At 44.0% G+C, this 14180-nt stretch overlaps 1 protein-coding gene across 1 annotated transcript in view; it reads right to left on the reverse strand.

The window, feature by feature from the left end:
* Positions 1-6029: 6029 nt before the first annotated feature.
* Positions 6030-14180, reverse strand: part of nr6a1a (nuclear receptor subfamily 6, group A, member 1a) — a 109216-nt gene continuing 101065 nt past the window's right edge. Inside the window, exons 6-10 of the mRNA XM_072682627.1 lie at positions 12441-12650; positions 12065-12319; positions 9473-9594; positions 8549-8701; positions 6030-6166 (exon numbers count right to left, since the gene is read on the reverse strand). Of these exons, the coding sequence (XP_072538728.1) occupies positions 6030-6166; positions 8549-8701; positions 9473-9594; positions 12065-12319; positions 12441-12650 (877 nt within the window). The remainder of the gene's footprint in view (positions 6167-8548; positions 8702-9472; positions 9595-12064; positions 12320-12440; positions 12651-14180) is intronic.

The following is a 14180-nucleotide window of genomic DNA, read 5'->3' on the forward strand; positions in this document are numbered from 1 at the left end:
CACTTTTTTTGATAGTCTTAGAATGGACCAATCAGTTCATACCCGTAACAATCAAGCGAAAGAAAACTGATTGGCAGAAAAGTGTCACAGCGTTACAATGATTCATGGGTAAATGGTAAACAACGACAAAGCAAAACAAAACGTCTGTAAACAGCGGCCGCCAAGCCAGCGTCAGTCATGACAAGAATTACATTCTTAATGAAAATAATTCACAACAAAACAACAGTGTTTACAACAACAAACATAATACTGCTCACCCAGAGAAAGATGTGGGAATTGCACTGAGAATAATACAATCTTCCTCGCTGAACGGAGCGGTACAGGACGGGACGGAGCCATAAAATGCAGGCACTGCGTGCAGCGGCGGATGCTGTTAACTGAGACTCGACAGTGGATGGAAACTTTCGGCGTTCAGGTGATTAGTGGTAGCTCATACACACTGATGCACCATAGGAGCCCCTGACTGAAGCCACTGCATGACAGAAAGAGGGCGACCGGTGCCATGAAACCAATAAATAAAGAGGAATACTTTTCCTTAATGAAAGCACGCAACAGGGTGACACACAAAAAAGAGGTAGTTTCAATGTAGAAATCACAAAAAAAACAAAAACAACAAAAACTAATGAGAAACAAAAAAAGCAGTTGGACGAGACTCCTCAGTTTGTACATACACAGTGTCCTGCAAAAGACTGGGCAGCTCTGGTCAGAAATAAAAAGCCCTGTACTGTTACTGCAGCACAGCTCAGCGAGCTGAAAAGATGATCTGATCTCCAAATAATTGTCATAATGTGAAGGATGAGGCAAAATCTGAGCTCTCCGATATATAACTTTGACCAAGCTCTCAGTCCTTGATTAGCCTGCTCGGACTGTGGCTTTTTCATAATCATCATTAGAATAAAAAAAATAATAAAAAAAAAAAAACAGGAGATGCAAATTCCAAAGCTTTCTAAAAATTCAGACTTCTCAAACTTTGTCCCAACAATCAGCAGCCATGGGCTCCTCTAAGCAGCTGCCCAACACTCACAAAGCCCACAAAGCAGGTGTTTTCAGGAAGCCGTTTCCTCAGTTCTTAATGTAATTAGGTCAAGTTAAGGTCTGGAAGACCAGGAAAACTTTCAGAGAGGCAAATCAAACCCCCCTGTCTGACTGCAAAAGAGCTTCAGGAAGATTTAGCAGTGGTGGTGCACTGTTCTACTGTGCAGAGACACCTGCACTAACTTAACTCAAATAGAAGAGTCAGCAGAAGAACTGCATCCAAAGTTTTTCCAACTGTTAAGCATGGTGGCGGATGGATCAGGCTTAAGGCCTTTTTTAAGGCCATTTATTATTATTAGGTTATTATTATTGTTGGTTTTTAATTAATTAATTTGGTTCTGCCAATTAACCCTTGTTTGTAGCGCCCCTTAGCACTAGCAATGCTTCAGAAAGAGGATAACGACCCTTCCAATACACGCAAAGCCAGCCACCGCCTCCGATGTGACGCGCCAATGCCTGTCTTTCTTTATGACTTTCATAAATCTTTTACTCGCTATTAACTATTTACAGTACCAGGTGTTCTGACCAGGGGTGCCCAAACTTTTGCTTTGCGTACATGTGTGAGTGATTGATTGAGTGAGTGGCGCTTGTGTGTCTGCATCCAAGAACCTCAAAGCAGAGAGAGTGTAGAGGTCAGATAGCACAGCTTCAAGCCCAGTGAAGCAGATGTGAATCACACATATCATTCAGAAGTGTTTAAGCTGAAGGTGAAGGCTGTCAAAGAAGTGGCTACTGCCAAAGGAAGAGCAGAGACAATGCGTTTGTGTGGGGTTTCAAAGCCTCCTATCCGACGGGGACGCCCTCATCCACCTTTTCATTCACCTGCCGTGGCGTACGAGAGCACCGCCATTAATCGGCAAAGACGGTGGGGTTGGGAAAGGTCGCGGCGGAGCATGATTGGGGTCTTTGTGAAGCGTCTCTGAATAATAATAATACGAAAAAAGATGCAAAAAAAAGAATAATAATAATAAAAAATCCCTGAGCTTCAGAGAATTTCACAGAGAGCGTCCCGTTGAACCTCCGCTGCGGCCTGCCCGGACGTATCCACGCATTAGCCCTCTGGTTTGACCTACGGAGCGCTTGGAGGAGCATGCGCTTAAAATGGGAACGGAAACGTCGGAGTGCATAAATAGGCCAAAAAAAAGTAAAAATTCATAAAAAATACAGTGGAACTGCAGTGATATGCAAAACATCTCGGAGATAAATGCCCGTGATTAAAAAAAAGAGCCTCTGGTCACAAACATCTTGGTTTTGTGCTCCCTTGCCACGAACGCAGTAGCGATCTGCAAGCGAGAGCCATGATCTAACAAGAGCGACAACTGGGCCTTTAGAATTCAGAATGGGTTCACAGTTTGCCTCGTGAACGACGCCTCGTTAAAAAAAAACCCCGAAATACAACAATAGGTTCAGAGCGACCTCCGGTGAAGAGCTCCGAGAGGCCTTCACTCCACAATGAAATCCGAAAACGTAGAAGAACATTAACAATAGCTATGAGAGTAAACATGGAATAAGGTACAACAAAAACAACAAGAGGGGGCAAAACGCTGGATGAAAAAGGGTTGAATGAAGCTGCACACCAGGCAGCTTCTAAACACACTTAAGGACACATGAAGTGGTGGATGGATACCGTGGTAACATTCGGTCTTGGTACAATCAACAGACTCTAATAAGCACAAACACATTGTTTTTCCTGAGGAACAATCTGCGCAACATTCCCTTTACTCCAAACTCGGAAGCTCATCAGCCAAGACAGGGCAAGTGCAGGGCGCCCATTCGCTTCTTGCTGTATCTAGTCTTGCAGAGGAGCTTCAAGGCTAACTTGGCTAATTAGCAATAGAATAAAAACAGTAGCAGCATATTCAAACGTCTTATCCGTATCTTTGTCCAGTTTTTATGTTTGTAGCAAGTGTGTGGTGACTGACTTGAGCAAGCACTTTCCATTACTGTTAGCCACATCAGCCTTGCAGCTCCACTGAAGCAACCTTCAGACACCAGCCATGCTCTACTGGCAAACGTTACTACCGATTCCAGCAAAGGAGAAACCTCTACATTAGTTTTTTTGGCCAATCCACTCCTCTAACCTGCGCTTACGACCGGGCTTCGTTCTGCGAAGCCTTCCACGCCACCAAGTGTTCCCGCTCTGATTTTAGCTGCACTCGAGAGGCCTTGGGGTGGGGGATGGGGAGTGGGGGGCATTACCAAGCCGATCACACATCTTCGGCATGGCCCGCCGCTTGTCATTGTCTGGTGCAAAAATATGTAAACATCACTCGACGCATAATCTAATGATTTTTTGGAATGTTTGAACTGAGAGTTGAGAGGGAGCGCGTCCGGCGGTGCCTCGGCAACAGCAACAAAATACCTCACGCATTCCCAAGGCCGGCCCGGGGCAGCCGCCGCCTTCGCCCCCCTTTTATAGGCCAACTGAACGTGTCACGGCCACGTTACTTTCTTCCCTATCAGGTCAGTGGTTATTCTTTTTTTTTTTTTTTTTTTTTCCCATTTGATAATTAAACTTCATAAACACCCTTCAAAAACAACACTCCCCCTCTTTCCCAAATAATAATAATAATAATACAAAAAAGAAAAGAAACCAAACAAACAAACAAACAAAAAAATCACGATCTAAAAAAAATAAAAGGACCTACGATGTCCAGAACCTACAAACTAAGAAACTAGCGTCATTGTTGTGAAACCTGAGCTCAATCTATGTTGAGAGAAGTCTAGAAATCGGTGGATTTACCCTGTTTTAAAAAGATCTGTCCAGTTGGAGGTGAGGAACTTACGGCAGGGGAGGGGCCACAACACTTCACCACGAGTCCAGTGCGACTGCTGAACTTCGCCACATCCTACTTTACCCTTCAGCACGTTTCTGTACATTCAATTATGGCATGTCCGTTTGGCTTGTTTGCATGACTAACAGCCACGGCTGTTCTAGATCGCTGCAGAACGCACTGAGCTAGAGCGCTGCACAAAGAGCTATTGTGGAACACTGCCTATCCAGCTGTTGAAGAACGTCAACCTGAGTTGTTCTAGAGCACCACATAATAGGCTGCACATTGCACAGCTCTAGAACTCTTCAAAATAAGTTGTTCTAGAGTGCTGCACAAGTTGATTAAGAACAGCTGTTCAAGAAGGCTGGATAATGAGCAGCTCTAAAACTGTTCATGAACACCTCACAAATAGCTGTATTAGAATGCCGCGCAAACTATTCTCAGACTCTTCCTGAAGAAGAGCCATCCCAGTACTCTCCCCATGTAAGAGCCATCCCAGTACTCTCCCCATGTAAGAGCCGCTCCAGGACTCTTCCTAAAGAAGAGCTGCTCCAGGGCTCTTCCTAAAGAGGGGAGCCGCTCCAGGGCTCTTCCTAAAGAGAAGAGCCGCTCCAGGGCTCTTCCTAAAGAGAAGAGCCGCTCCAGGGCTCTTCCTAAAGAGAAGAGCCGCTCCAGGACTCTTCCTAAAGAGAAGAGCCGCTCCAGGACTCTTCCTAAAGAAGAGCCGCTCCAGGACTCTTCCTAAAGAAGAGCCGCTCCAGGACTCTTCCTAAAGAGAAGAGCCGCTCCAGGACTCTTCCTAAAGAGAAGAGCCGCTCCAGGACTCTTCCTAAAGAGAAGAGCCGCTCCAGGACTCTTCCTAGAGAAGAGCCGCTCCAGGACTCTTCCTAAAGAAGAGCCGCTCCAGGACTCTTCCTAAAGAAGAGCCGCTCCAGGACTCTTCCTAAAGAAGAGCCGCTCCAGGACTCTTCCTAAAGAAGAGCCGCTCCAGGACTCTTCCAAAAGAAGAGCCGCTCCAGGACTCTTCCTAAAGAAGAGCCGCCTTTAGAAGAGAAGGGAGCTCCAGGACTCTTCCTAAAGAAGGGGAGCTCCAGGACTCTTCCTAAAGAAGGGGAGCTCCAGGACTCTTCCTAAAGAAGGGGAGCTCCAGGACTCTTCCTAAAGAAGGGGAGCTCCAGGACTCTTCCTAAAGAAGGGGAGCTCCAGGACTCTTCCTAAAGAAGGGGAGCTCCAGGACTCTTCAATTTGCTGAAAAAGGTAGTATCATAACTTGTTCTAGATCTAGGCATATGAAGCTGTTCTGGAGCTCTGCAGAATGAGCAGCTGTGGGAATGCTTTTTATGCTCAGGTTCAGTACCACTGGTCAAGTGACAGAAGCTGCTGTTCTTTCTCTCCTTCCCCCTAGCAGTACACACTGTATTTGTTCTAGACCCCTCCCGCTGAACAGTTCACTCACTCCTCACCACCTTTACAATAACACAGTGATATAAAAAACCCCAAAAAAACAAAAAAAAAACAAAGAAAAACAACAAAAACAAAATAAAACAAAGAAAAACAACAAAAACAACAAAAGAAACAAGCTAACAGATAAACTGTACGCAGCTCAAGTAAAGTCTTCAATCCCCAGCCTATGATTGTGGGATGCATTTACCCCCCCCCCGTCACACTGATGATGGTACAGTAGTCCTGATGGCTACTGACCATTCCTCTCCTCAGGGCTTTACAGTACAAGTGTGTGTTATGTGCAGCACACACAAATCAGCCCACCTATGTCAGCTGGAGAAAGAGAGAGGGGGGGTCTCACAGAGGTAGTCATCACATTTCATCCCACATATCTACGTCCCTATCACAAAAAAAGCCCATCAAAATAAAACCCATCTGTAACTCTAATCCTAACAGTGGCAACACCAACACATCCTGCAGTCGGACTGGCGTGCGGAAAACTCCGCCGCGGATTTTGTGCATTTCCCCCGTACGAACAGAAGAACGTGCACAGTGTGGATCAGTATACATTCAGCTCTGTCTGGTAATAAATAGAGAGAAAAAAAAAGAAAAAAAAAAAGAATAAAAAAGAAGAAGTATAAAATAGCTGCTAGTCACATTCAACGAGGGGGCGGGGGTACCAGAAGTCCCGCCCCCAACAGCAACACCTCCCGCCCCCCGCCCCCCGTGCAATTGAAGGTGAGGAGGGTTGTTTCTTAGGCCAGAGGGGGGGCGGGGTTAGTTGGCAGGGGCGGTGCCCTTGGTCACGCAGGGGGAGGATCCTGTCCTGTAGTTATTCAGGCTGGTCTTACAGGAGTGCAGGACTGCCTTGAACAGCAGGGGGAGCTGCTCCAACGGGACGTTGACCAACTTCCCTGTAACATGAGGGGAAAGCAGAAGAGTTAAATCGCTGCTACATATTAATTAGATTAATTCAATTTCAATACAATATATTTAAAAACAATTATGATTCATAATAGTGTACTAAGATTGGGAAGAGGGAGGGGCTTAGGGAAATTCTAGAACATGGTCCTGGAAGCAATCCTGCAGGGCCACACCTGGACTAAACTGCCTGTAAATTGCCAGGTGTAGGGAAATCACCAAGCCATTGCCGCTGGACACTGACCCTCGAGGACTGGATCTGGAGAACCCTGTTCTAGATATTGCAGTTTTGGGAGGTCTGTTTAGTTACAGACACCTGGGCCGACCAGCATCACAATGGTAGTGAGCGGAGAGAGCCACCCAGAGAGAGGATGGCCAATTGTGCTCTCTCAGAATCTGAAGGCTGAAGGCTGCTGAGGGCAAACTCACGATCCTCAGATTTATTTTATTAAACAGTAACTTTTTTTTTACTTTTTCCTTTCATTTGAATCTTCTATGATGTATCTTTTATTATTATCTTACTATTAAGTAAATTAGCATTTTTAGTATTTGTTTTGGAGCCTATTTTAATGCTGGTTTTGATTTGTATGAATGTAATGTGCTATATAAATACAGCTCAATTAATCAAATGTCTTGGTATTTACCACAGTTTTAACCATAATTAAACAGTGGAGTTTGTCCCACACATTTAACCAGTTAACATATAGAACCTACTGGGCATTTCAGTGGCATGTAGTGGTCCTAGAGACCACCCTAATGTTACCAAAATAACTCCCTAGAACTTAAGAATAGACTGTGCAGGAAGCGTTCCTCAAAAGAAAGAAACTCTCAAATAAGAAGAGTCCCACCAAAATATCACCTGTGTCTATCTCCTAACCCTTTCAGGACTGTATGGTTCAATTCTACCGTGCTGCCTCTGAGCATGAATAGAGGATTGATTTCATACCTTTCCTGAAGTCTTTAGGCTTTATCAACTGCACTTATATGCCTATAGATAAGATTGTCCTTGGTTGACTGAGACACTTATTTGTTCTTTGTGAGGTCCCCATTTGTTGAGCTATCACTGTAAATTCAAGGTGACTCACTTTTCCTAGCTCTGCGAGGGGCCGGCCAAAACAAAACACTGCACCAGGCTTCTGTGGTCCCAGCTATACCGCGCCGCTGGGTGTTTTTTTTTTTTAAATGGGACACTTTTGAACACCATTGTTTACAATGGCAGACTGAGGACGTTTTTTTAAAGAGAACAAGCCGTACTTCTGAGAAGTGCCATTCAGCCATGCATGTTTGAGTGGAATACAGTAAGCAGGAATTACAGCAGACGACGAGGCTTACAAGCCCAGTGTGAAAGAGAGGCTGCAGCTGCTGAGGAAGCTGCTTGTATAGAGTGTGAAGCTGTGTGGTGTTGGAAACATCAGAATTCTACACATTAGCTAGGAAGCAACCAGGGCCAAAATCACAGTATCCGATTATCAAAGTGGGCAGGGCCTCTGTAAATGGCTAGCTCTGCTCCTCGGGTCCAGGAATAGCCACCGTTTCTCCCATTGAACCTGCATGTTTTCTATTACTAATGTTTTACACAAGAATTTACACAAACCGCAACACATCACTGCCATTTCATCAAAAACAAAAATACAGCGCATCCAACAAGAACAAAAACTGTGTACATCTTTAATATAGTACTACAAAAAAAACAAAGATGTGATGACACAGAAGGTGCTGATTCATTCACCCAATGTTAAACCGAGTAGGTCCCACCTTGTGCCACCACAACAGAGCCCAGTATCTGAGGCATAAACTCTCCAAGACGTCTGAAGGAGTCCTGTGGTATTCGGCACCAGCACGTTATCAGCAGGGCCTTTGAGTCTTGTGAGGTGGTACCTCCATATATTACACCAATGAGCCACCAATGGTGCCCATGACCCTGTCGCCACTTTCGATAGGTACTGACCACTGCATACTAGGAACACCCAACAAGACCTGCCTGATGTTTTGGAAAGGATCTGATCCAGCCATCACAACATGTTCCTGTCAAGGTGGCTCAGTTTCTTATGCTTGCCCATTTTTCCTTCCCATCACCTTTAAACACTGACTGTTCGCTTGCTGCCAGTCAATGGTGCTAATGTTAAAAAGCAGTTCGTTGTTACGGTGTAAAAATGCAGCTGTTTTCAGTCAATGGTGATTTTTTTTCTCCCTTCAGGTTCAGCTGAAAGGACGTGGATATTTGTATTGTACTGCAGGGTTTTGAGGGCCGGGGAGTTGATTTGAGTGCCAAAAGCTATTGAAAACGCTGGAAACATTGTGTTAACCTGAGAGACAGGAGAGCAAACAAAGAGCTCAGTCTTTTATTATCATCCAAGAATTAACCTCAGTCTCACCTGCGATGCAGCGAATCTCTGGGAGACACATCATGATCTCGGGGAAGCGTTTGGGCTGGTGAGGGTATTTGTACTCAGTGTAGTCCTGACACACGTACCAGTACCGCTTGTTCAGCTGCTCCAACTGGGATACATTCGTCAAACCTCGGATATCTAGATGAGAGAGAGTATAAGTGAGGGCAGCTGCTGGCCACAAAGAGAGACCATATGAATCATACCCCACATACTAACTATGCAAAAATCCACCAATGTAACAGCATGGCCATAAAAAATAAAATAAATAGAAGAAAAAAAGAGTCTTGAATAAATGCTTTAAGCACAGGGTAGACAGACAGATTCTTATTAGCGCTCGCATTTTCTGAATTTTCTTAGCCGAGCGAGAGATTCTAGTACTTCAGCGGCCTTGATGGATACAGAACAACCGGTTTATTGCGCTAAAATGCCACTAAGCATTAAAGGAATGGACTTGGGTGACATCTAAGAAGAACATGGGCAGGGACATTAGTATAGCACTAATAAGAAGGCGGTGGGCTGCAGTTCTCTTTTTAAGATCTGATTCAATGCATCCCAACGTGTATCCAAATTTCAGCACAATTCAATTCTGTTTAATGCAGAACTATTTTTAAAGACGCACTGTGTGACCGACACGGACGACTGTATTAAAACTGTAGTAAAAGCAGCACTGAACTTTTTAGAGCGCATTTATTACAGTACCGCTACTGTTATTATGCTATTATTACCGTATAACACTGTTACGTCTCCCAAAACCGATCAATTCTATCAGCATTTTCAGAGTGATGGACCACCCTCTCAACCCTATCAATATCAATACTAACGCAGATCAGAGGAACACTTGCTCAGAGCAGTGGATAAAGCAATAAAGCCACCAGTTCTGCTCAGCTCAGGCTGGATATGCTGGGTTACCTTGGTTGAGGAAGTTGATGGCCTTCATGCAGGCGTACTCCTCATTGCTGACCTTCAACTGGTGGAACTTGCGGAACAGATAGATCAGCTTCTCCATCACCTCCATGCCATCCTCGCTGAACCTGCACACCCACACACACACGCAGCATCATTTAACAATTTCCCTCAAAAGCAGCCACTGAATTTGCAGACAGTCCACTGCTCTGGATAAAGTGAAGAAGACATGCTAATTCGCTAATTACACCTATTAGTTCAAAATGAGATTTTGGAGGCCTTTTATCAGCTGGATGAGTTCTCTGTTTTCTTGTCTTTTGTTGATAAAGCTGGAGAGGATAATTATTAACTGGGGAAACTCATTTTTTGCAGCGCTTGTGTACATATCTATTTGAATATCCGAGCTTACCAACCCACAACCTGCAAAACGAAACTGTCCATTTCTTTTTTTGGGGTGAAACAGAGCTTTCATAACACAATTTACTTCTGCCTCTGCCTTCTACCTCACAAGAGGCCTCATAAGAATTATACCACCCCCTAATTTAGTAGCTCTACCCTTTCAAAAGGTAGCCGCAGGAAAAAACTGTGGGGTGCGTTTCTTTGGGCTACATACAAAGAGATATGAACTCAAGGTGAAGTAAATGCTGGCTAGATAGTGCAAACATGGACAAATGGGAATGAACCGAAACGCAAAGCTTATACGTTTATGTAGTCGGGGAGAGGAGCAAGAGAGGGGTGAGCGAGGGGTGAGCGAGGGGTGAGCAGTGGATCTTCATCATTTAAAGGAAATTGGCTGTTCTGAACAGGCACCATTACTGAAGCACTGAAAGCTTATATTACACTGTCGAATTAGAATCAAATTAGCACATGCCAATTCATTCCCATGTGATATTTACTGGAATTTAAAAAAAGCTAATAAGCTATAAGCTAATGGCTAATGTAACGCGAGCAGCAATGCAAGCTTATGTACACCAATTAGCATTGCAAGCTGCCAGCCCAATTCAAGACATACAGTACTTGCATAGTACTTACAGCATTTCTAGCAGACGGAGTTGCTAATGTGGTTTCAGAAAAGGGTTCTACCTACTAAAAATGGGGTTCTTTGACTCTTTGACAATAGTGGAACCCTTTTTGGTGCTATATAGAATTTTAAAAAAGGGCAAAAGTATCCAAGTGTCCACATAAGTCTTAAATAAATAACGGCATTTACAAAAAAGTAACAAACTTAAGAACGAAATTCAGGCTTTATGGTGGTTGCTATGGTATCCTATGCTAGCTATGAGGCCTATTTGATCATTTGTGTAGACACTAGTATGTCACAGAGTAGCATAAACTGACAGTGTTTGATTATTTAGGCATGCGTGTAGTTGGTAATTGGTATTTAATGAGTATTGGCCTTCATTACTTGTTAGCTACACTAACCTCGGAGCTCCAGTTCAACCCTAAAGAAGCATGCAGAAGCAAAACTGTGTAAATTTGACTGCTTGCCAAACTATTCCTTTAAATACACCACTTTCCCCCCTGCTATCAGGTCATCCTTTTAAAAGAGCACCTGGACGGCGCTCCTTAAAGGTGATGTTCCACTCCACACACCCTGGAACGTGCCCCAGTAAATCCACAGAGGAGGTCAAGAGGAACAGGACAAGAGTCTGGTAATTCCAGACTAATTTACACACCTCACACACACTCCTTTCTGCTCCAGATGTGGCTAGTATTTCACCTTGGCACACACTGTGCTAGCCACAAACACTGACGTAAGAGTGAGTACATGAAGCCAAAACCAGCAAAGTGGTCCAAATTCCTCCTCATCTTTATCCCCTAACAGTCTCATATGTTCAAAAGGTGGCGATTAAGGCTGACTGACCACTTGTTGGGATGGTCATTAACACAGAAGCACATGAGCGGAGCCACAATTCAGGCATGTTTTGTATCTGAGAAGAAAGAGAAATATACGGGAAGAAAGACACAACAGCACTATTTTACTTTCTCTGTGTCTGTCTGTCCTCATCCCACTCCCTCCTACACACTCTGACTCTCTTCTTCTGTCTCTCACACACACACACAGACCCATTTCTCCTCTTCCCACTTGGTCACAGATGCCTGCGGCTACCTGAACCGTGGAGAATGAGCCAAATGTAGTGATTTAAACCCACTAAAGCAGAGATCACTGAAAACGGCCCAATTACGCTTACGTTTAGACTGGCGCTATCAAGATCAAGCTTGGTGGACACTCCTGGTGGACTTACAAACTCCTATACTGTACGTTTACATCTATTATGAAGGGTCCATATCTTCATTAATGCATGAGAAGGAGGCAGCTCAAGTGTTAAACAACACAAAACCTTCAAAGTCTTCATAGACCCCAAATTCTGACCCTACCACCAGTGGCCCTCTAGATTCATCAGACCAGGCTACCCATGTTTCAACTGTCTGGTGTTGGTGAGCCTGTGCTGAGCCACTGCAGCCTCAGCTTTCTGTCCTTGGCTGACAGAAGTGGAACCCGACATGGTCTTCTGCTGCTGTTTTGCCTAGCCTGTTACTTTTAGTACTAGTGGCCAGAAACTGAGAAACTGTGGTTTTAACTGTCAAGAGACTCACCCCTGCAGCTCGTCGTCGGACGGCGTGTATTTGTCAGTGACGTTGGCCAAGTCGCCCAGGATCTGGGCGCTGTAGACGGTCAGACAGGCCAGCAGGATGAGCTCCTGCCAGGTGGCGCTCAGGAGACGCGTGTAGTCTTCGATGGAGAGCTCGCAGAAGAACGGCAGCTTCTTGATCCAGGAGATCTGCCTGAAGAGCAGCTCATCGGCCAGACGACACAGCAGAGCAAAGAGCTCCACCTGGGTCACCCGATACCTAATGGGCAGATAAAAGGAAGATACATGGGATTAATTATTAATATTGGAAATATAATAATCAAGTAATCTGTGTTGATTTGACACTTTATCTCAGTAAAATAAGAAAAGAAAAGACTCACCCGTCCTCTATGAGCATGGGCGTGCCCAGCGGGGCCAGTTCCTCTGCTGCCACCAGCTGGCTGATGAGGGTATGGCTCTGAGGGTACAGGCTGCGAGGCTGTGCCGTGTAGCCGAACAGGTGTGGCAGGAACTGGTAGTGTTGGGCCACGGCGCTGCCAATGTACTGTTCCCTCAAAGCTGCTGTGTAGCCATTCAGCTCCACTGAGCGACTGTAGGGGAAGGGAGGGGGAGGGGGTGCAGAGAAAGAGACAAGGAAAGAGGTTATAAAGAGGCTATAAGTGGTGTGGTGAGGAGCTGGACCCCACATACAAGGGATTACAGCTCAGCAGATGGTGACTCATTAGCTGATCCTTTTGACAGTTTTGACGGTACGATCACCTGGTAACACTATATTTGAAAGCTGTGGTCCATTGCTTGGTAATGATGCTTCATAAGGAGGTTATGAATGTAAAAATATGTGTTGCTTTAATTTAAGCTCCCTTATGTCAACATAACGTCATTTATTGAATGACATCTTTCGATTAATTGCATAAACTGCTTAAGTATACCAGAGAATTTCTTTATAAACATATTTTTCAATGCATGTGCATCTGTTATGAAACTCCTATGTACGCAGCCTTTAAATACAGTGTTGCCAACTATGCTTCACTGCATTACTTGGTAATGATGCTCATTACAATTATCTGAATGTAAAACGTATATTGCTTTAGGCTAAGCTCCCTTATGTCAGCATAACATCATTTATCTGATGTTTTACGACAATGTAATGAAGCTCAGTTACTTTGGTAATGACTGTCCTAATATTATGAATCTCCATTACTTGAATGACGCTTTACCAATGTTACAACACACTGTTACTTGTGTATAACGCTTTATAACAATGTTATAATGCACAATTACTTGGAAAAGATGCTTTATAACAATATTATGAAGCTCTATTATTTTGGTAATGACACTTCATAAGGTTATAAAGCGTCATTATTTGTGAATGACGCTTTATAACAATGTTATAATGCACAATTACTTGGAAAAGACATTTTGTAACAATGTTATATTCCATTATTTTAGGAATGACACATTATAAAAAATGTTTATGTTTAAAAACAACAACAAAACACCTCACTTTAAGTTCAGCTCTCTTATGTCAACGTAATTCATAAAATTAATAAATACATAAAAAATATAATACATATTTCTTTACAAATCAATCAATCAATCAATCAATCAACCAATCAATGGTCCTGTCATGAAATCTCCACATAGGTAGCCTTCAAATAAAGTGTTCCTGTGGATTCATATCCACTTCTGTTCAATCAGTGTGGAAGGTGTACCAACTACAGACCTGTAGATCAGCGGTTCCCAACGATATCCTACACTTAAGTGCTTCAACCTCCTTCTAGCTGCATCAGGGATGGGTTATGGGAGCAGAGTAAACACTACAACGTGCAAGGCTGAAGGTCCTCCAGGACCAGGGCTTGGGAATCACTGCTGTAGATGGCAGTAGCTATGAAAGACCACTGACTCTCCATAGGTTCTATACCAACGTGGTGGAGATGCCATCAGGTGTGACACCTTTTGGCCTCTTGGCCTTTTGGTCTTTCTTTGGTCTTTCAGTTGTCCAATGTCATGATAGCCCTTATATCCGAGCTTTAGGAGCATTTCTGCCTGCTTTAAGAGGCCAAACACTGTAACTGTATATTTAAGCAGTCAGCAGCATTTAGTATAAGAGGGATCTTCAC

This window comes from Salminus brasiliensis, chromosome 6, assembly GCF_030463535.1.
Source record: "Salminus brasiliensis chromosome 6, fSalBra1.hap2, whole genome shotgun sequence".
Classification (NCBI taxonomy): Eukaryota; Metazoa; Chordata; class Actinopteri; order Characiformes; family Bryconidae; genus Salminus; species Salminus brasiliensis.